At 32.1% G+C, this 21,837-nt stretch overlaps 3 protein-coding genes across 7 annotated transcripts; 1 reads left to right on the forward strand and 2 right to left on the reverse strand.

Moving 5' to 3' along the window:
• Nucleotides 1-1,371: 1,371 nt before the first annotated feature.
• Nucleotides 1,372-2,580, reverse strand: LOC111313377 (short-chain dehydrogenase reductase 3b-like). 2 transcript variants are annotated; one of them, XM_022914046.2, is made up of 2 exons: nucleotides 2,449-2,580; nucleotides 1,372-2,279 (listed from the first exon to the last, which is right to left on the reverse strand). In XM_022914046.2, the coding sequence occupies exons 1-2, from the start codon at nucleotides 2,460-2,462 to the stop codon at nucleotides 1,499-1,501; spliced, it is 795 nt and encodes a 264-aa protein (XP_022769781.1). In that variant the 5' UTR covers nucleotides 2,463-2,580; the 3' UTR covers nucleotides 1,372-1,498. The 2 variants fall into 2 exon arrangements, with proteins under 2 accessions (XP_022769781.1, XP_089608441.1); XM_089752315.1 differs by lacking the exon at nucleotides 2,449-2,580 and having other exon boundaries at nucleotides 1,372-2,416.
• A 3,452-nt stretch (nucleotides 2,581-6,032) lies between these two features.
• Nucleotides 6,033-8,584, reverse strand: LOC111314042 (putative protein phosphatase 2C 49). Of its 2 annotated transcripts, XM_022915022.2 has the most exons (4): nucleotides 8,110-8,584; nucleotides 7,370-7,567; nucleotides 7,045-7,280; nucleotides 6,033-6,943 (listed from the first exon to the last, which is right to left on the reverse strand). In XM_022915022.2, exons 1-4 carry the CDS (start codon nucleotides 8,296-8,298, stop codon nucleotides 6,373-6,375), a joined length of 1,194 nt encoding a protein of 397 aa, XP_022770757.2. In that variant the 5' UTR covers nucleotides 8,299-8,584; the 3' UTR covers nucleotides 6,033-6,372. The 2 variants fall into 2 exon arrangements, with proteins under 2 accessions (XP_022770757.2, XP_022770758.2); XM_022915023.2 differs by lacking the exon at nucleotides 7,370-7,567 and having other exon boundaries at nucleotides 8,110-8,432.
• Nucleotides 8,585-16,137: 7,553 nt separating this feature from the next.
• LOC111314043 (glycogen synthase kinase-3 homolog MsK-3-like) lies at nucleotides 16,138-20,656 on the forward strand. 3 transcript variants are annotated; one of them, XM_089752090.1, is made up of 14 exons: nucleotides 16,138-16,302; nucleotides 16,806-17,008; nucleotides 17,099-17,191; nucleotides 17,289-17,348; nucleotides 17,455-17,727; nucleotides 17,874-17,948; nucleotides 18,444-18,500; nucleotides 18,594-18,734; nucleotides 18,828-18,878; nucleotides 19,105-19,200; nucleotides 19,288-19,371; nucleotides 19,674-19,776; nucleotides 19,882-19,968; nucleotides 20,351-20,656. In XM_089752090.1, exons 2-13 carry the CDS (start codon nucleotides 16,895-16,897, stop codon nucleotides 19,962-19,964), a joined length of 1,230 nt encoding a protein of 409 aa, XP_089608216.1. In that variant the 5' UTR covers nucleotides 16,138-16,302; nucleotides 16,806-16,894; the 3' UTR covers nucleotides 19,965-19,968; nucleotides 20,351-20,656. The 3 variants fall into 3 exon arrangements, with proteins under 3 accessions (XP_089608216.1, XP_022770761.1, XP_089608215.1); XM_022915026.2 differs by lacking the exon at nucleotides 20,351-20,656 and having other exon boundaries at nucleotides 19,882-20,263; XM_089752089.1 differs by lacking the exons at nucleotides 16,138-16,302; nucleotides 20,351-20,656 and adding an exon at nucleotides 16,399-16,524 and having other exon boundaries at nucleotides 19,882-20,263.
• The last annotated feature ends 1,181 nt before the right edge of the window (nucleotides 20,657-21,837 follow it).

Below are 21,837 nucleotides of genomic sequence, written 5' to 3' on the forward strand. Positions count from 1 at the left end.
CGTACGAACCCATCAGCATCCGGTCGAGCCGCTAACAGACTCTCATATACGCTGTCCTCCACGCATCTAGTTGCAGCGTCCTTTCTCCATAAAACCCATAAGGACCCAATGAAGGCAGCCGCCACAATGCCAAAACAATTGAAATCATACCAATATACTACTTGGGCCATGGTCAGACTAACGCTTTGGGATCAGTTTCTTGCCCTTTTGCAATGCAGGCGATTGATGTTAAAGTTTGAGGGAAGAAGGGTATCTAATGATCGTCATTGGTGTAAGCTGTCGAAGACAAGAAATTTGTTTAGTAATTTAGAGGAGAATTAGCTTTTGAATTTGATACGAGAATGGCTGTTTTAACTGCCTGGTTTGAGTCTTTGGAAATACGTTTATGATAAAATTTGACATCAAGGGAAATCTGGTCAGTAAAAAAATATAATATTAGGAAAATTCCATATAGGGTTCGGACAGTTTTCATTGAAATTGAAATTTCAAGTTTGATCAATAAAACCTGAGATAGTCCGTCTGTTTCTGATGATCAAATTTTTTAGGGTACCTGCCAATTTTATCCACTTATAGTCTCATACGTTTGAGCTAATCAGATTTCTTATCAAGCATCCAATTGCCCTACCCAGACGTGTTTGGCTATAATTTATAACTGGTAGACAATCTCAGGGAACTTCCATCTTTGAAGATAATTACATATCAGTAAAGTCCATGAAGTGAAGCCTTATAGCTGAGTTAATCCTTCGGGCGCCATTAGCTAGACAAGTCCAAATTCCTGAATAAGAAAACCAAAATTCCTGTGAATGTGCTCGTGCTAGTAATGCATTTTTTAAGGTCTACGAAAAAAGCATGAGTTGTCTGCTTGCTACACTGTAGTTGGATGAACAAAGCAGTTCCTGTAAAAAGGCATCTTGTTCCTTAGAAATCCATAATTACCACCAGGAACGTAAAAATAAAATGTCCACAGGAAAATTATTTGGAAAACAATTAAGAGTTTTTCTTTTCTAGTTGTTCACCCCATGTACTCTCGCTGTCACTGGATTAATTTGCTAGTCTTCTCTGCTTCAGCTTCTAGTTTCTGTCATCCTTTCTGACACTAAACTGTTGACTATTGTCTCAAGAAGCCGTAAGTTGCTAGCTTCATGACCCAGTACTTGAAAACTAGTAAAAAGCTAAGCAATTAGAGATTATTCGCTTTTATATTTGTTCTTTTGATGCATTTTGTCCTTTACCACGAAACACAGGGCGGGAAATCAGAAAAGCAAACAAAAGAACCGTGGAGAAAGCTTTAGATTTGAGATATTGGCAGACAAGACTGATGGATTTGTGAAGTAGAAAATAGAAAAATATGTCATTGCAGATTATAAGGAAAATGCACATGGAATGTGCTGGGAACAAGGTTTGACTCGCAGTGAAAACTTTGCTGTTAAAATTTTACAGAGAAGCAGAATTAAAAGCCAATCTATATTAAATATTGGCTTCTGCACTGTAAATACCATCAATTTGAAAGTGTTGAAAAGCTGTGATTAACCACTGTAAAGCCTCCATCAACTGCCAAGTTTTGCCCGCTAATGTAAGCAGATTCATCAGAAGCTAGAAACAATACAGCCTCTGCAACATGCCTAGCCTTCAATACAATACCTTTCAAGTTGCTCATGGAACAACTATTGGCCTCTACTTGACTTGGTTCCAAATTGTAAGCTCTACAAGCTAGAGGTGTAGCAACTCCATATGGAGAAACGCAATTGACTCTGATCCCATAAGCCCCTAGTTCGCTACAAGTTCCTCGAACAAGGCCGACAATAGCATGTTTTGATGTTGTATAACCATGCGGACCAGTTCCTCCTACAGAAGATGCTACGCTTGCAGTACATATGATGGATCCGCGTATATTCTTAGCCACCATAGCGCGAGCAGCATGCTTGATCGTGGCAGCAACACCTCGAACATTTGTGGCCATAATGTTGTCAAAGGCATCCATGTCAAGTTCTAAGATACCAGTTAACGGACCTACAATACCAGCATTGCTGAACAAAATGTCCAGCTTTCCATGTTTCTCCACCGTGTAACTCACTGTTTCCTCAACCTGCTTCTCATCTCTTACATCGCAGTGGCAGTAACTAACCTTGTCTAGGCCTATTGATGCAGCAACTTGATTCCCAAGATCATCCTGGACATCAGCAATAACAACAAAAGCCCCATGTTCTACAAACAACCTCACTGTCTCTTCACCAATCCCGCTGGCTGCACCTGTGATAAGAGCCACCTTACCTTCCAACCTAGAAAATCTCATACATAGAAAATTGTTACTCTATAAAAACATTTGCAGCATTGGAAAAGACAATTAAGAGTTAGGAATTTTTTGGGATGCAATCAGTCAATCACAGGAGAAAGAGTGTCAATTAGCACAGGCAGATCTAACAGAGTATTAAACAAAGCTAAACATACCTTGACTTAGACATCAGAGAAGTCTCCTATTGAGCCTGCTCAAACTTATAAATAAGACCTTCGGATCTGCTGTTTTCTAACCTCGTGATCTTGCCTATTTATAGGATTTACCAGGCTGCAGAGCTCGATCAGGATTATGTTTTTGTAGCTGTTATTTGTGCAAGAGAGAAATTAATCCATGTTAATTAATCATTGTAAAAGCACAACTTTTGGGACTTGGAACTTCATCAACCGTTCTTTTTAAGTTAACTGTACATCTCTATAATTATTTAATCTACTTTAGAACTTGTGTCAAACCAAATTCATTGTCTGCATAAGAAATTTCATGTGTTATTTTAGATTTTCTTGCAACTAGGCAATAGTTTATTCCAGTTAAATACAACCATGATGCATCTTCACATGATTGCATTAACACCATTGGTTATGATTCTTATCTTGTCTTCACAACTGTTGCTTGTAGCTAGCCGCTACCAGGCAAGCACTTTTTGGTAGATAATGACTAGGAATTATATAAACATAACTTCCCTTTCTTACTATTACATGATTTTTTTTTTCACTATTATTTTATTTTTTTAAAAAGAAAATTTAGATATTTTACATGCTTTAATATATACTAATATTAATGTAGAACAAAATCATTCATCAAATTTATATATTAATAATGGGAACTTATGTATAAAATTATTTATATTCATCATATCATTTTTGACATAAAAGATGAAATTAAGCATTTTAGCATCTTGTTTAATGATAAATTTTTTAGCATAAATATGTAAAAATATTGTTTGATAATTAGAAAGCAATATTTTTTAGCAAATAAAATAAGTCTTATAGAACAATCTAATAAATCACAATATCAAGAGAAAGAACACAAATTAAGCATGGGCAAATCCTTTCATAAATGTAGCACATTAAGCATCCATACAAAATTATATTTATATCTATGCTCAATTGTTTAAATCTACCATGGTACATGGTCACATATGTTTTAACAATATACTTACCACTTATCAAACTTTCAAACACAGGAGGAGGTAGCCTTAGACGAAATAAAATCTTATGAAACTATCTCTTGGCAAAGAACTACACCACAATTGTAGATAACAAAAAAAAAATTGAAAACAAAGGCAATGGACCTCAATTTTATCCCGATTTAAAAAATTCATTGAGTTGGTTCGAAATTCATTGAATACGAATTATTTTGTTATTTTAATTCATCGAAATTTTTTATTACAAAATTTATCTAATTAAAAAAATAAAAAAATATATATTGTGTGACACCTCCATTGGATTTTTTTTCATAAAATTAATCTAATTTAAAAATCAAAATCTTTTAAAAATAACAAAAAAAATTTAATTTATCAAAATCAAGTAAATACAAATTATTTTGATAATCTTTATTCACCAATTTTTTTGTTGTAAAATTTATTTAATTTTAAAAAATAAAAAATAAAAGAAAAAACTCAAATTGTGGTGCCAAGTGATACTTCTACTGTTCTTTTTATAAAATTTATCTAATTAAAAATTTTAAAATACAAAAAATTAAAAAAAATTATTCAATGTAAACACCCTAAGGTTGCAAGAAATCTTGCAACTTTTATTCTATACATATCAATATAGAATTAAATAAGCAATAAATTTATATATATATATATAATCAAAAACCCTAAATGATTTTGAACTGCTCATGGTTTAAAGATTTGAAAAACTTAACTCTAGTCTTTCTTTTTAAATGTACTTATTGAATCGGGTTCAATTGCAATCAATCAAAAGCAGTTGTTTTATCATCTCTATTTTTATAAAATATTGTTTATTTAAAAAAGTAAAAATAAAGAAAGAAAAAAAAAACATTTTAAAAAAGTTACAAAAATAAAAAAAAAAACTAAATAAAAGCACAAAAATAAATTTAAAGAAAAAAAAATACCACATAATACTGTCGATACTCTTCTATAAAATTCATTGTATGTTTTAGAAACAGTGTCCTAGAGACCAAAAGTCTCTTCATAGATTGTTAGGCACTGCTCGAGTGTGACATAAATGCTGGTCCACTGGCATCGTAAAAAATAACCCAATGTTCACCTTCAAAATCCATGTAAGCAAAGCTGGCTACAGCACAGCAATGCTATTTGGCTATTTCCTATCCTGTCTCGGCAACAAGAGGACATTAAGAACCCAAGTAATTCGCCTTTTGGGGTTACGTGCAGCCTCTGGCTCCCCCACCATGTCAGCAATTGTATTGCAGAAGAAAGAGATTACTACAAGATTAAACGGAGGAATAATTGAAAGAAACTGAAAAGTGAAAATGAAAAAGAAGCTTATCACCTCCATTTCTGAGATACTATCTATATAGATAAATTCATTGAAAGCTACTACCATTATATATCTACCATTCCAGTCCAATTTGTCGAATAAATTAAATTCATGGGAATCGGAATTTTAATGTTTTTGAAATGTTTTCAGGGGGAAAAAAACCAAGAACCCAACTGGGATGAACCAAACTTTCATTGATGTTTTGTCAGTCCTGCTCTTCCTTGGTAGCAAATTAAACAATTAGAACAGTTCAGGGAAAAGATCCCAGAGGAAAGGCAAAAGAACATAAGAGAACGTTTGAGAGCTGATGCTGGAATATCACTTTAACCAACAACACGACATATAAAACCATAAAATCAGGAGGAGGAAAAAGCAGGTGGTGGGTCATTTAGGGTAAGTCTCACCATATATATTTTTTTTCTTTTACAAGGAAGGTACAATATTCCTTTTAAAATTCAGCATCAGACACCAGAATAGTTCAATTTGTCTGGAAACCAAGCAAGCCAAAGCGTTAAACACAAGTTCACACACATGGCTACATGTATATAAATATAATTCTATAAATGGAAGAGAGGGAAGTGTATCATAAAGTATAATCGTTTTTAATTATTTAGTGTAGATTTCCCCCATTTAAGTTTTTCCCAAAGTTATTTGAAATAACAAAATGGATCCATTTTTGACGCTGGGCCTTTTGTCTTCTGTTGATTATTCTGACGCAAAAATCCAAACTTCACTAGCATGTAGTTGAACTTGAAGCAACAAGCTGGTCAAATAACACGTACATAGAAAGGAAAATAGCAGCGTAATGTAAAGCGTCTAGTGGGCACCCATGCAGCGAGATCGGGGCAGTCAGTTGGCCCCAAAAAATCCAAATAAAAAGGAGGGTTCGGTTCCTCAAAGGCCCAAAAACAGCAAATGCTGTTTTGGTGTGTGCATTGAGCCCCTCCCGTCCCCACAATCGCAAAATGAGACGTGAGTCAAATTAGCGATTATCCACGACATGCAAAGAAACAATAGGTCAAAGAAAACCACATCTGTGATATATTGTTTGCTCTTCAAATAATTAGCTACTCTGCGGGAGGATCTTAATCTTATGTTAACTATATATTGTCAACAAAGAAAGAAATTAATTAATGTCAGCCTTTCAGCCTTCAAGGCATTGATACAGTAATGCAAGCTTCTGTTGCCATTACTGCCTGAGCAAGAAACGCAGGGACTAGCAAAATACTATGAAAAGCATCTCATGCAATTGCATGAGATGAACAAGAAGACAGTACTGAAAACTTTGAACTTTATTGACAATATATGAACGTACACCTCGCAAATGAACAATGAATTCACAAGGGCAGCCACCCTGGATTTTGAGTAAAAGAATCCACAAATGACTTGAGCAGACTCATAAATTGGACCATCTCTACACCACCATCCTCGATGTACATCCAACCAGAATCCGCCATAAATATACCAAAACCAATCCCTGCAAAACTTCAAGCTGCTTTTTGTAGCTCTAATTGAAATAGCCAGAAACAGCATAATATCCCCTAATGAACAAGAGTACTATTGTGGCACAAAAAGAAAAAACCAAAGAGTAAAGTTTAAAATTTTTATTTACATTCACCGATTGGAAATGCCATCTAAGAAACTCCTCAAGCTACACAGGGCATCTGCAGACAGGCTACAACACCTCAATCTTCTTTGCCGAGGAGATGTTTGCTCCTGGTGATCAGGTGCAGAGAAGCATACAACGATCACTGTGAGATTATCAAATGTGTTTCGACGTAAGGCCTCCATGACAAGGTCTCTAGCACACTGCTCAGGGTCATCATGCCGCTGCAACCCTCTGTGAACTAGGCTAACTGCATGCTGACTTGACATAACATCCCAAATCCCGTCACACCCAATGATAAGGAACTCATCATCCTCTGTCAGAACCACCCGTCGGAACTCAGGCTCGGCAATGAGAGGTGAAGAAGAACCCTTGGGGAACTTCATGTCCCAATCCCCCAAGGCCCGGGAAACTGATAGAACACCATTAAGATACCCATCATCAATAAACCCGCCCAGCTTTTCTACTCTCCTTCGTTCAGATGGATAAATAGGTCTATGGTCTTCCGACATATCTATTGCCTCCCCTTTTCGACAGAGAACTCCTCGGCAATCACCAGCATTGGCCACCATTAGAACCCTAAAGCGCAGACAACAAGGTAGAGGTTTAAAAGCTTAAAACAACACTCAAGATGACTGAAGTGAATAAATAGCAATCAAGACTATAAAGCATGAAGATACCTTCCAAATATCAGAGCAGTAAGAGCGGTTGTTCCAGAGGAGCTATTCACAGTACAGTCATCCGCAAGAGCAAGGTCAGCAAGGAGAAATGATTTCCGGAGAGAGTTCTCAACCCCTTCCAGAAAAACATCATCAACCTCACTAGTCTGGGGAAAATTGACATCTTCAAAAAAGAATCTAAGTGCATTTTTCCTTGTATATGCTGCTGCTTCAGGACCTCCATGACCATCAAACACCTGGATATGAAGCATAACCTAAATTAGTTATAAATCATACAAGATCATCAAATTACGGCAGTAGCAGCATTAGCCAAAATAGCAATTACCCCAAAGAAAGCACTAGGTTTAGGAAATTTGAAATGGGATCCCAAATTTGATGATAGATCATCTATTCTAATATGTTCATCTTCCATGTATCTCCTAGGTCCAATGTCAGCAAAACTACCTGAACGGATGCTCGGTTCAAATTGCAGGACGGTAGATTCAATCCTTGGATCTGGGACTTTTTCTAGAGATTTCACATCCTGAAATAGGAACAAGATTGATATAATGCTTATCGCTTAAAAAGTTTAAACTTTAAACCACTAAGTATATTTCTCTTAAATTGACATAATAGCAGACTAATATATATTCACTAGCACCTAAAGAACTCGCCAATCAGCTGTTGCCAAAGCTAGACAAATTTCATTTTTTATTCCCTAGATGCAACTAAACATGGGTAGATAGATACAACCTTCTCAAATTTCAAATATGCAAAATTACAATCACAAAGATTATAAAGTTAACAGTTTTAACATCTCTTTTCAAAACCCTGAAAACAGAAAATCTATGGATCTTAATGTTGTAAGCTAAGAACATACTCCCTCTAAAACTTATCCATAAATACAAAAAAATAGTTAAAACATTTCAGGCTAAAATTCCAGAGAACATAAAATTCGAAGAATAAAACAGCCAACATAATTATACTTTTGCAATCTTGTAAAGAAATTTCTTTAGAAGTCAACCCCTCATCAGAATTCAGATTCTTTAAAAACATAAAAAAAAGGGGGGGGTGGGGGAGGCTAACCAGTTGAGAGGTGGATAAATCGGCGGAAACCGACTGAGCAACATTAACTTGTCCAAACTTAGATGAAGAAACCGGTGAGGAAATCGCAACAATTTCATCAACATCCTCGATATTACTTCCTTTACCAAGAAACGGAACCTCCAGCACCGGCACGTTCTGTTGACAAACAACCTCAGCTTCAGCTACCATCTTTCTTTTTTTTCAGACAATAACCATAACAAAAAACAAAACCACCGCAACAGAATTAAAACTCTTCAAACTCTAATGAAAACGATTTAGTTTTCTGTAAATTGATTTTTTTTTTTTTTTGTTAGCAAAAAAGATCAAACTTGGCGCGTGTGGACTTTAATTGATGTTTATAAGGTCATAAATGGGGACGAACAGGTAATTAGAAATGGGTTAAAAGGAGTTATTGTTTGTTGACACATGTAAGTTTTAGAACCTTTAGATTTTGTTGGGAGCAGGTTTGATCATCGATCATCACAGTTGACACGCGCAATATAAAAGCAAGCAGCCTTGGCTTGACGGACACACGCAATACAGTTTTTACGTCGGCTTGCGTCGTTTTTTCAAAAAACTATATTAGGCGAAGGCCCTGCTTCGATGTAAAATGACCGATTCATCCTTCGGGCACCTCCCAGCGCTTGGCATACTAGCTAGCAAGGAAGCGGCAGCTTGTGTTAGTTGGGAGATCAGCGAATCAGGTATTTGTTATTCAATGGACAAAATTACCCTTCAATTTTGCATAAATGACATGCTTGTGATATAAGACTAGTACTACATCGCATTTATCGTTTGCATGTGGAAAATCTGAAATCTGAAGGCGGTTATAACGGCATCAAGACCGTCTTGTCAGCATCGTTGGGCCCCATTTGCTTTTTGGACGGTCCGGATAAATCTGGAGTATTGAAGCTTTTGAATTTCTATTATGAAGTTTCCCTACTGTACGGTTAATTTCAGTACCACACGTTTATAGCCAGTGGTAACCTCATCTTTCTTTCTTTTCTTTCACGTGCATAACAAGGCTGAATGCCAGAATTTAACAAAAATGAAACAAAATGGAAATTGAGGACGACAGGAATTAATGTGCACTAATTTAGCATTTTTAGATGCGATTGCTTGCAAATAAATATTTGAAGATAATTTTGTTAGTCGATATCATAATGTATAAATTCATAAATTTATAATTAAATTTATCAAATGAATAAAGTTATCATTAATTTTTTTAATTAAATATAATTGATCACTTAAAAAATTTATCATTTTAAAAAAATTTTAAGTTTGATTAAATTTTTTTTTAAAAAAATAAATTCAGATCTACTAATCAGAATAGAATTCGAGAGTCGATTACATATGAGAAAGGTTATGGCACATCCACATATCTATCCGAATGATGGTACCATATTATTTCGAATTTATCCTAAGGCTTTAAGTCTAATGGTTTTAAATTTTATGTTAAAATATTAAAAATAATTTATAAGATTCTTTCATTAATCTGGTAAAATTTTTAAAAAATATTTACTCATCTCAAGAGTATTCAATAATCCAATTTGATTTTTTAAAGATACTCTGTCATTAGAAAAATGTTTAATTATTTATTTATTCAAAAATATATCTAATTGTTCCACAATTTTAGTCAAATTAGAGATTTTTTTAAAAATTTTTAAAAATTTTCACCATTTAAACCTATTTATAATTTATTTTTTGAAAGAAAATAATATGACAATTACTTTTATTGAAAATTTTCATATAAATTATTTCACAATTTGGGTCAAATTTAGAGAAAATTTCTCACTTAGAGATTTCTTAAAAATTTATCATTTGAAATTTCTAAAAATCTCATTCTTAGATAATTATCAAATATTTTCAATCCAAATTTTATTTAGAAAAAAAAATACAATTACTTGTATTGAAATTTCATCTAAATCATTCAACCATTTGAGCCAAATTTAGAGGAAAATTTTCACCTAAAGATTTATTAGAAATTTACCATTTGAAATTTCTAATAATCTCATCATTGGGTAATTTGTATTTAATTCCAAAAATTTTTATATCCTTATGCTTTTTATGTTTTTTAATTTTTTTAAAAAATAAATATTAATTATTGTTATTGAAATTTTATTTAAATTATTTCACCATTTAGGATAAATTTATACAAAATTTCTCACCTAAAAATTTTACATAAATTTACCATTTGAAATTTATATAAATTTTATCATTGGATAATTAATATTTATTTCCATATATTTTTTATTATTTTAATTTAATAATAAAAAACTAAAAAATAAATAAAATGCTTAAATAAAATAAATAAGAAAATACCAAAAAAAAATTAAAATGGTTTGGCTCAAGTTGGAAAATGGCGAGGATGGAAAACAAAAATCGTTGCTTGGCTCAACTCGACTGGGATAGTTGGCTGGAACGCGGGTCAGCAAATCGGGTTGCGATCGGGTTGGGTTGAACCAAACAGAAACGCACGAATCTTCTGAGATTTGTAACGCCAAAACGACGTCGTTTTTGTAAGATATAAAAGGCTTCAAACTAAGCATTTTCAGCAGATTACTTCTTTATCCTCTCTCTCCTTTTTTTTTTTCTCCCTATTATCTCTAAACATAACCCAGATTCTGGTTAAAGCTATGTCAAAATCTAAAAAACCCGTCGAAAACTTCAAAATTGGCTAGAATATTCGTCGAAAAACTTAAATCTTATCGGATTTTGAAAAATTTTTGAAAATTTTTCAAAAAAAAAAGCCAAAAATTCTCCAAAAATTCCTAAAATTTCTAAATTGCTTCTAACCACCTCTAAAATATTTCTAGACTTTGCCTTCTGTTTTTTAGCTTTATGATTCGTCTTTTTTTTACTTTTAATTTTCTACTCCTTTCCCCCTCTGTGTTTGCTATGTGATTACTGAGTTTATTTATAGGAACAATCAGAAGAATTTTTGATTAATTTTGATTCCTCTGTTTACACTTATCCTTTTAGAAATTGAATCAAACTACAACTCTACCAATGTCATTCAAGGTAAAATTTGCATAAAATTCAACATGTTATCTCTTAAAAAATTTTAATGATAAGTCCAAAAATAAAATTAAAAAAAAAACGAAGATAAAACCAAAAAATATAAAATAAAAAAAAAAGATGGAAGGAAAAAAAAATCGAGTGGCCAATTAGGCCAGATAATCTGAGCCTATTGAGCTAGGCTCAATTAATTTGGGCTTAGGCCCAAATTTTATTAGATCAAGCTTAATGAATTCAAGTCCGGATTAATTAGAGTGCCTACAATTGATATTAAAAAAAAAAAAAGAACTTGCACATATATAAAATATATTTGTTTAAAAAACTTGGAAAATGTTTGGCCTTTCTTATCTGCATAATTTAGAATATCTACAGTGTGGAGTTGTCAACCTGAATAACGCAGGATTTTGCTGGAGAAACCCAAGACATCAGAGAGCATCAAGTGTTCCTGTTAATTGCAGCATTATTGACTGAATTTCATCTGATATGCATATTATTATAGGTGGCAAATTGAATCATTTGGGCCATAAAGGTTTGAGATTTGGATAAGCTTTAGCTGTCATGAACAAATTTTAAACAATTTGGATGGTCCATTATCATCTAATTGATCATGGTTCTCAGAATACAAACTAATCTTTCTACCTAGCTAGAGAAATAGTAATGGCGATTGATCAATAATTTGAGCATGTCCAGAACAAACAGTATATAATTGTGCGAATCATGAATTTTTTAAATGAAACAACCTTGATCTGTTGGTCGAAAGGTAAGCATGGATGATGGAACTGGTAGATTTGGCATGAAAATGGATGCACGAGAGAATCTCGTTGGGGTTAGATAAGGAACCTCTAGCTGACATTTTGAATGGTAAGATCAGATTTTCTTATGCTTTTTAAAGTATTTCAGAATTAAGAGGAATGCGACAGCACAGCAATGTTTTCCACATTATTGCTCGTGCTTACCACTTTATACGATAAAAGTAACCAGGTGATAATAATTTCAAATATAATATGATAATATAATATAAAAATGATATAAAAAATTATATATGTATTTTTAAAAAATATATTTTATATTTATTTTTATCAACATGAATTTTGGTATAATATAATTTATGTCTTCTATGTGTTTACTTATTTAAACACGTGAACATGATATGAACAATATATTTAATTTAATTTTATTATATAAGTATAAATTTAGTATGTTTAATATGATTTACACATTTTTTTTATATTTATTTTAATTTAATATAAACATATAAAGATTATTTTAATTTTTAATATTTTAATTATGGTACTTAATTAACTATTTAATTTCATATAAAAGTTATTTTAAACATTTAATTATGATACTTATTTAATAATTATTATAAAATTATTTTTATATTAATAATATAAATACAATATAAATATTAATATTAGTCCTATACATTATTATTTTGTTCTTTAATTTTTAATAATTTATCATTTTTAATTTGATACTAAAAATTAATATGATTATGTAATATAAATTAATATATATATATTAAATACATATTAAATGAGTATTAATTTTTTTTATTTTTTTATATGTAAGTATTTTTTATATTATTAATATGTCAAATTTATAAAGTTATAAATAATGAATAATTTATAATTATTTATTATTTTAGTCATATTTTTATATATATTCGTGTTAGTGATATCTATTCGTATATATTCATATTAATTACATATATTCGTGTTGATAGTATTTATTTGTATTATATTTAAATAAATTAATTGTATATATATTGATTGTGTCATGTAGCATATAACACATATATTAAATGTATTATATTTAAAATTTAAACATATTTTATAATTCGTATCGTATTTATATTTTAATAATTTATATTATTATACATATTAAATATGATACGAGATATAATACAAAAATACAAATTACCGTATCTATAGTCGAACAAATTTGGAAAGGCGTGTGAACTTGTATCCAACAGATGGCAATGCCAAAACCCAAATTCCCATTCTTTGGTAACTATTCCTACCTGTGCTTTTCTACTATATATTTAGCTGAGCTATATCTCCCTCAAGTGTTGTGAGCTCAATACAACGTATAGCAACCACACTTTTCATCTGCCCCGTTTAGGAAAATCTACCTGGTTGGTGAGATATAATGATGCATGTGTATAACAGAGAGGGTTTTCTTATCTTAGCAAAACCTAAACCATAAAAAAGAAAAGGAAAAAGATCAGTTGTTTTGCTTTTGATTGACAGCCAAAAACGAAAGATTAATTGATTTCAATGTTACCAACTCGGAGGAACATTCTTAACGGGCCTCCAAATATTCATGAGATACTGTTATTCATTTGGGCTTTGGTTCACAGAAAAAAGGACTAGGGTCTTTAACCAATTATCAGCTCAGCCTCCTTGCTTGAAGAGTAAGTCCCAGTCCATACCATCCTTGAATCAGGTAGTTGGAGAAGTTGAATAACTAGCGAAGCTGGTAGAGCAGGTACAGGCACCAAGACGTGAACTCTGACCCCTAGTACTCTCCAGTGTTCATGGTTTTGACTGAATAGAGCTACTATTCAAAGTCACGACTCATGGATTCCTTTTAACTTTTGAGCATGTTTCGAAGAGCCAAGACCTGTTGGACATTATTTACTTTCTTGTTTGAATACTGTTTCTGGTGGTTACGATGCTTTAGCCTATATGATATGTTTCTCAAGTTCAAAATTTTCATATGAGTGCTTTGCTGTCAGGCATAATTGGAGTGGTGCTGACAGTGATTTCATTGACTCTGTTGTGCTGGTAGCGTACACAATTCAATGTAGGCAAGGATCTAGCATTTGCTTTGCTTAGATTAGCTGATTTACCCGGCACCTTCCTCATCATAAATGTTTTGAAATGAGAAGTTCAAATCAACTCTTCCTCATTGGAGCATCGATCGTTATTATAGATCACAAAAAAAAAAAAAAAAGAAATTAGCCCTTTTAAAATCTAAAGCCCTTTTTTTTTTAGATGAAGAAATTAGGGGGCCTCAGCCTCCACAGATTCCTCCAACTTCCAACCTGCACAAAAACTAATTAAATGGCAATAATTATTGCCGTTCGACTGCCACCACAGCCATCAAAATCTACCCTACCATGAAATACTAGTTCTAATGGAAATATCAAAAACTCCGGAAATTGGATTGAATCAAAGGTTTTTCGAGACAGTCACATGCATTTTGTGGGTGTTGACATATTTGTTCCATTGTTTGAATGAAATCTTCAAACCTGATATTTTACCCTTCATTTCTTTAGCTTTTAACCTTGGAATGATTTCATTTGGAGAGTAAGTTAGCATTGATCGGATAGATATGAAAACTTTCATCATTATCCAATTTCCACGCGCCATGGATTTTTGGGTTTGCACTTGGAAAAAGGAAGATGCATGGGACCATGTGACTTCGGGACTTGTGATATTTTCATTTGCATATCTCAAAGCATTTTAGGTTTCGACTATTACTTGTGTTTATTGGTCAGCGTACTACATTTTTATGATGATTTTAGCCTTGGTAATTCAGTTCATATGGTTGTACCATATTTCGTATTAAATATAATTTTATAATTTAAATAATTTTAATATGAATTTGATATTTATTATATATATATACATAATATGATTAATATATTTAAAATTAATTTATGTTTAACTAATATAATATAATTAATATGATTATATATGAATAACATGATTATATATAATTAATTACTTAAATAATATAACACGACATAAAACGATTAATATGATTTATACAAATAACATAATTAAACACGATTAATTCATTTATTTAAAAAAATTACTTAAATTAGTATTTAAACAAAAAATTATTAAAAAATTAAATATTTATAATATATTTAAATATAAAATGATATGATAAATATAATTATTAATTTATTTTTAAATAAATTAAAATATTTTTTAAAATTTTGTTGTATTATGAATAGTAATATATTTTAAATATGATATTATTTTTTAATACGAATACAACATAAATAATATTATATTTTAATTACATTAAATTTATACATAAATTTTATATTATATTATTATATCATATATATAAAATTATCAAGATAATTTTTGCTTTACGGAGCATAAATTTGTTTTAAAACATCATTTCAAACAAAATACGAAATATGAAAATAATGTTGATTTTTTTATTTGCTCAGTTAGAGTTTTTCTTCCATTTCTTTTTTCAACCCATTCTTATACGTTTTTTGCAATTTAGAAGGCATTTTTAATTCAACAGAAAAAAAAAAAAATCAAGTACAAGTGTTTGGAAAGCGGCAAAAGGCGCGTCTTTGAATTAATCTGAACGGAAATCATCAGCCAGTCATCAATTGGCTAAGCTGCCGCTTAAAAGTCGGTTTGACAATATGCGGCAATACCCAACAAAAGGGTACTTCGGTCAAACTAGTATTATTAAAATATCTACTATTCCAACAACTATTAAATTTTGTACAACATAAATTATGCTTTTCCAACTATTTTTGAGTGCGACAACAAGAAAATTTTAATTCAATCTTAACCATATAAAATAAACATAGCTACTTGTTTTGTTAAGAGAAAGAAAAAGTGCCCCTGCTTTATTGGCTGGGAGTTGAATAAATTGAATTAAAAAAATTTATTTTGACTATCAAAATATTATTTAGTGGGAGTTGAATTTGAATTTTATAAAAAAAAACCTTCTTAATTTGAAATTTTCAAAATTTGAATATCTCGGTATTAAATTCACCGGATTTAAACATTTATATTTTTTCAAAATTATTTCGTAATAAATGAAATAATAAGATATTTGAGAAATAAAAAAGGGTGGGAGGGGAAACAGACAAAAGGGAATAATAGTTAGCTAGCCTGTCTGTGTTTGAACGGTCAAAAAGAAAGGCCTACTTGCCGTTGAAATGCGAGAAAGAAAAGGAAATTAATTTAAAATTGAAAATAAAAACACTCATAAATGTTTGACTGACTGTCATCAACACCTCCCACCACCAAAAAGAAATCCAGGCCAGAAAGCTCAAAGCTACACCGCCTCTTGAATACGACACTCTTCTCCGCCACTTCACCGTGAAAGATCCGATTTCCATGCCCACATTTTTCCTCTCATGATTCCATCTCACCCACCTTTTTTCCGGATTTCTTGATACGATCGGTAATTAATTTCCTCCACTCTCTTTTTTTTTTTTGTTGTTGTTGATTGTGAATCTAATGGTTGCCGTGTTTGACTGTTGGATCCAGTGTGTTTTCTTGTTATATTTTCATCTCCTTAGATCCTTCTTTCCTTCTAGGATTTCAAATATTATTTTTTTTACTTTTTAAAACTTTTGTTATTTAAGTACAGGGTTTTGCTCTGTTTTTTTCCTGAGGAAGTGAGGTAAAGGAAACTCCTCTTATTCTGTTATTTTCATGTGTTAAATAAACTACGATGAGCTTAACACGCAACAGTTAATGCGCTAAGAAAGACAACGATCTCTTTTTTATCTAATTTCATGTAAATTGTAGTTAAAATGAGCTTTTCTTTTATGTGCTTGTTTATTATTTTCTTCCACAGATTGGGGATTTTAGAGCTTTTTTATTGTTATGTTATTTGAGTTTCCGATACATTGCCTATTTCTTTGAGGATGCACCTTTGACATTGTTTTCTGTGTTTTGCAGGTGATTTATTGAGTTGTTCTGCTGGGTTAAAGAAAGAATTTTCGACAGAGGATCTGTGAGATTCTCGTTTTTGCTTTTAGTTTAGTCCAATGGCTTCAGTAAGTATGGCGCCTGCTTCTGGATTGAGAGAACATAGTGGAAATACAGTCGGTGTTGATAGATTGCCTGCTGAATTGAATGATATGAAAATTGGGGGTGACAACGTATGTTATTAATCTTTCTAGTTTGTTTGCTTAGGTAATTGATTGTTGATCTTTCGGATTAGTTTTACAAAACCTATTACTATGTTGCAGGAAGTGGAAGCAACTATAGTTGATGGAAATGGAACGGAGACAGGGCATATAATTGTTACCACTGTTGGTGGTAAAAATGGCCAGCCTAAGCAGGTTAGTTTTATAATTTTCTCCTCGAGAACTAGAGCTTTTTTTGTATTATTTTTGGGTGTGTGATGGTTTTGTAACTTAACCTTCCAATCATTTTCAGACCATAAGCTATATGGCTGAGCGCATTGTTGGGAATGGATCATTTGGGGTTGTCTTCCAGGTACAGGAAGATTTCTTCCTCATCTTAGTTTTATTTGAAGATATGTTTGGATTTCATATTTTAAGTTAAATTTTAGGTTTGTACTGAATTAACTGTGGTATTTTAGGCTAAATGTTTAGAGACGGGCGAAACTGTTGCTATTAAGAAGGTTCTTCAAGACAAGAGATACAAGAACCGTGAATTGCAAACCATGCGTCTTCTAGACCACCCTAATGTTGTCTCTCTGAAGCATTGTTTTGTTTCCACAACTGTAAAAGATGAACTCTATCTTAACCTTGTGCTTGAGTATGTTCCGGAGACTGTCCACCGCGTTATCAAACATTATAATAAGATAAATCAAAGGATGCCACTGATATATGTTAAACTTTATTTTTACCAGGTATGAGCTAGGTTAAAATTGATGTTAATATGCCACTAATATTCACTTTAACTATCTTATTTCTATCTCTTATATCTTTATGGAATCAAGAAATCCATGTTAATATGCACTTACAAGAATTTGGTATTATTCTTGTCTTTTTGCAGATTTGCAGAGCGCTCGCTTACATTCATAACAGTATTGGCGTGTGCCATAGGGACATAAAGCCTCAAAATTTATTGGTATGTTGTCAAGCAACTTGCTAAATGCTTTCTATTGGTGATCAGTACAGCTGTATCTGTTTTTAAATTTCTAACTATTACCGGAGAAACATTGTCAAGAAATAGTTTGGCGGTTCATCTTAATGATTTCAAAGGACCATTAGGCGTTTGGCAAGGGAAAAACAATTTACCTTTCTGACGAATCTATGCATGCTACTATATTATAATGAGAAATCTGAAACTTATGCTGAAGAGCTTCGCGATCACAGTAATTTAAACAGAATGGGTCTCTAGGGTTATTGAATCACTGTTATCAACTTTTTACTTGAAGATTGCCACCATGACGTCCCTTGTTGTCAAGATACAAAATGTCTTGTTATTCATTTAGGAATAACTTAGTTTTCCCATCGTATCTGTTTATTTACTATATAAGGTTGGGTTTATCTATCATCGTTTATTAACTTATTTACACTTTTAAGCATACTTTCTCATTAATGCATTGGTTTCTTGTGACAGGTCAACCCACACACCCACCAGCTAAAACTGTGTGACTTTGGAAGTGCAAAAGTTTTGGTATTTAAATTAGAATCTTAAAAACTTTTTTTATTTGCTTCTTTGGACACTATCTAATTGTTCATGAGCCTAATGTTGGTTTAAATTTGCCAGGTAAAAGGGGAACCAAACATATCTTACATTTGTTCTCGGTACTACCGAGCACCTGAATTAATATTTGGTGCAACTGAATACACCACAGCCATTGACATCTGGTCTGCTGGCTGTGTTTTGGCTGAGCTATTGCTTGGACAGGTGGATAGTTTCCTTGCATTTTTTTGTTATATACATATATATATATATATATATTTCCTTTTATATTACTAAACAACTATTTTTTTACTCCAGCCTCTGTTTCCCGGTGAGAGTGGAGTAGACCAGCTTGTTGAAATTATTAAGGTAAATTTTAGTTCAAAATTCTCATCATAGTTTCAACATGATCATTATTGGAAAATACTCAAGTAAACATGAAGGATGGGAGATATTACCTATCCAAGTTCTTTCCTTATTGGAGGCTCTTAAATTACCTGGCATCGTTGACACTGTATTTCTGATTTAACCTAATGTTCGCTATACTTTCATTACTTTTTCTTCCCTTTTTCTAATACATGTGATTTTTATGCAGGTTCTTGGTACCCCGACAAGAGAAGAAATAAAATGCATGAATCCTAACTACACAGAGTTCAAATTTCCCCAAATTAAAGCTCATCCATGGCACAAGGTAGTGGGGATGACATGTCATTTCTTTAGTTTGTGAAAGATTTTTTGTCTAACATATGGTATTGGTCAATGTATCATGGGTAAGCAGATATTTCATAAGCGTATGCCTCCAGAAGCTGTGGATCTTGTTTCACGGCTATTGCAGTACTCTCCAAACCTTCGTAGCTCAGCTGTAAGTATCAAACTGGTTACAACTCTGTTATTTTTTTTCTCTGTAGTTTTCTTTGTCCTCATTCTAATAATAGAAAAAAAATTTTCATTCATTATGAAATTCCCTTGGTAGTTTTAATTCATATTTTATTTACTGTATCATTTGGTAATTATGTTTAGACCTGACATGTCATGGATCCTGCAAATATTCTTTTCTTCAATTAACTTTTTTATTCATACGCTACTTTATTGTATTTCAAGTTTGCTAGATATGTCTCTTTTTCATATGTACCATGTTAAGATGAGTTTTTATTTTCTACACAGATCGAGGCTTTGATCCATCCATTCTTTGATGAGCTACGTGATCCTAACACCCGCCTACCTAATGGACGTTTTCTTCCCCCACTATTCAACTTTAAGCCCCATGGTAACAAGCAAACCAATACGGCATTGATGTTTCTACTATTTTACTAATTGCATATGGAACTGTGGAACTGATGATTATTATTGCCCTGCCATTTCCATTTTTCAGAACTGAAGGGAGTGCCTGCTGATGTGCTAGTGAAGCTGATCCCCGAGCATGCAAGAAAGCAATGTGCCTTCCTTGGATTGTGATGCGGTACGTTGTTTCTTCTTGATGTCTGCTTCTTGCAGAAATCAAGGTCTATTGTAGAGAAGTAGGTAGTTGCCTGTTTCAGTTATATCATATGGAAGCAATGTTAATTGTTTTTTCACCCTCAATGGTTTTTTGTTCCCTCTATTAATTTTTTTCACCTATATTTATGTTCTCTTTTTTTCCCCTTTTGTAGAAAGCAGACTTGAGAATGTCTGCTATTATTAATATTGTTCATAAGACCTTAACGAGTCCCTTATTTCTAATCGATGACAGATCGTAAAAACATATTGGATTCAAAGTTGTTTCCTTTTAGTATAATTTAGTTGACCCGATTATAAGTTTGATGGCTGACGGAATTCAATCTCTGTTCCTTGATCCTTATCAGGCCTGGAAAATGTGTTTTGGCTCCAAGTTTTGGTCTTCTTAGCTAGCCCTGTAACTAAGCTAACTCCAGAGACCAAGATAGGGTAGAAAAGCTAGCAAGGTTTATGAATTAGTCTCCAAGTCGAGCAATATATGCGACATGTTTTGACTCGGCCTAAAAAAATCTCACTTGTGTTTTCTTCTTAAACGTACACTGAATTTTTGTCTGGTTTTTTTTTCTTCTGTGAATCTTTTCGTCCAATACTAGAGTAATATTTAGTGTTCACATAGTATATGACAAGCTGTTGGGTTCGCGTGGTCTGCTTCATGCTTGATGGTATGCAATTTTATTTTTTTTCTTGTTGGTTACCACTGACGTTTAAATTCAAAACCTTTTAATCCTGGAATTAATTCCAATACCCCTTAACTAACACTCATCGGTGCTATTTTGTTTTTTCAACGAGGGAATTCCTGTGACATCTGCTGAAGTTTTTGCATTTGTTTTTCGGGGATCAATGTTAAAGGTTACCTGTAGGGAGTGTTTGGATGGAGCATTTAAAGAAAGGATTTTATTTCAATCAAGTTTTTCAAAAAGTTAAAAATGAATTTATTTGTTTTGATAAATAAGAGAGAATTTTATAATTTAATTTAAAATTTTTTTCAAATTCTTAATTTTTAGTGCACATGATTTATGATCAAATACAAAATTTAAAAAAATCATTTTATTTAATTTTAATAAATTTTTTATTTTTATAAATTTAATAATATTTATATTACATATTTTATTCATACATATCAATTTCTAATAAATTTATTTATTTTTCTGTTATAATTTTTTTATCTAATCAAGTTTTAACCGATTAATTTCTTTTTAAGAAATATTTATTTAAATAAAATAACATATCATAGTACATAGTAGTATTAAAGCATATATATAGTAGTGATTAAATTGTTAATATATACATTAGATATGTTAACATATAGGATTAATGGGTTATAGAATATGTTGGGATAAATAATGCTTGGACCCACTTCCCTCATCCATTGCAAAAATGTATTGGGCCCACAAACAACCACATAAACTTCACATTCCCCCCCCCCCCCCAAAAAAAATAAAAATAAAAATAAAAAATAAACCTCTCATTACCTGGTAAGAATTTCAAATCATCAAATTCACACTGATTAAACCAGATAGGCATAGGGGGTATTATTATAATTTTTTTTCACAAATTAAGCTACCATGAAATGATTGTTTTTATGGGTTTTTCCAGGGGAATGGAGTTACAATAACATGATCCAAATTCAAAGAAGATGGCTTTTCAAACGGATTATCAAACATCTTTTCGAATGCCGTCTCAATATTTTAATTACCTTTTATTCAAAGTTCCATTTATTAGATTCGTATCAGGCAGCAGCCTGCAACCGCTGTTGATTTGAAAAACCGATCAGCTTGAGCCATATTAGTCATCACATTAGTTCACAACCATTAATTAATCCTCTGACTTTATA

Source organism: Durio zibethinus, chromosome 23 (assembly GCF_047325235.1).
Source record: "Durio zibethinus cultivar Kanyao isolate XHJ-2024 chromosome 23, ASM4732523v1, whole genome shotgun sequence".
In the NCBI taxonomy this organism is placed as follows: domain Eukaryota; kingdom Viridiplantae; phylum Streptophyta; class Magnoliopsida; order Malvales; family Malvaceae; genus Durio; species Durio zibethinus.

Coding starts and splice junctions, on each gene's coding strand:
- LOC111314042 (XM_022915022.2), bottom strand. CDS start 8,298: ATGGTAGCTGAAGCTGAGGTTGTTTGTCAACAGAACGTGCCGGTGCTG. Junction 7,281..7,369: donor AACCTAGTGCTTTCTTTGGG/GTAATTGCTATT, acceptor CTTCATATCCAG/GTGTTTGATGGTCATGGAGG. Junction 6,944..7,044: donor ACTGCTCTGATATTTGGAAG/GTATCTTCATGC, acceptor TCTGCGCTTTAG/GGTTCTAATGGTGGCCAATG.
- LOC111314043 (XM_089752090.1), top strand. CDS start 16,895: ATGGCTTCAGTAAGTATGGCGCCTGCTTCTGGATTGAGAGAACATAGT. Junction 17,192..17,288: donor AAAATGGCCAGCCTAAGCAG/GTTAGTTTTATA, acceptor AATCATTTTCAG/ACCATAAGCTATATGGCTGA. Junction 17,349..17,454: donor CATTTGGGGTTGTCTTCCAG/GTACAGGAAGAT, acceptor GTGGTATTTTAG/GCTAAATGTTTAGAGACGGG.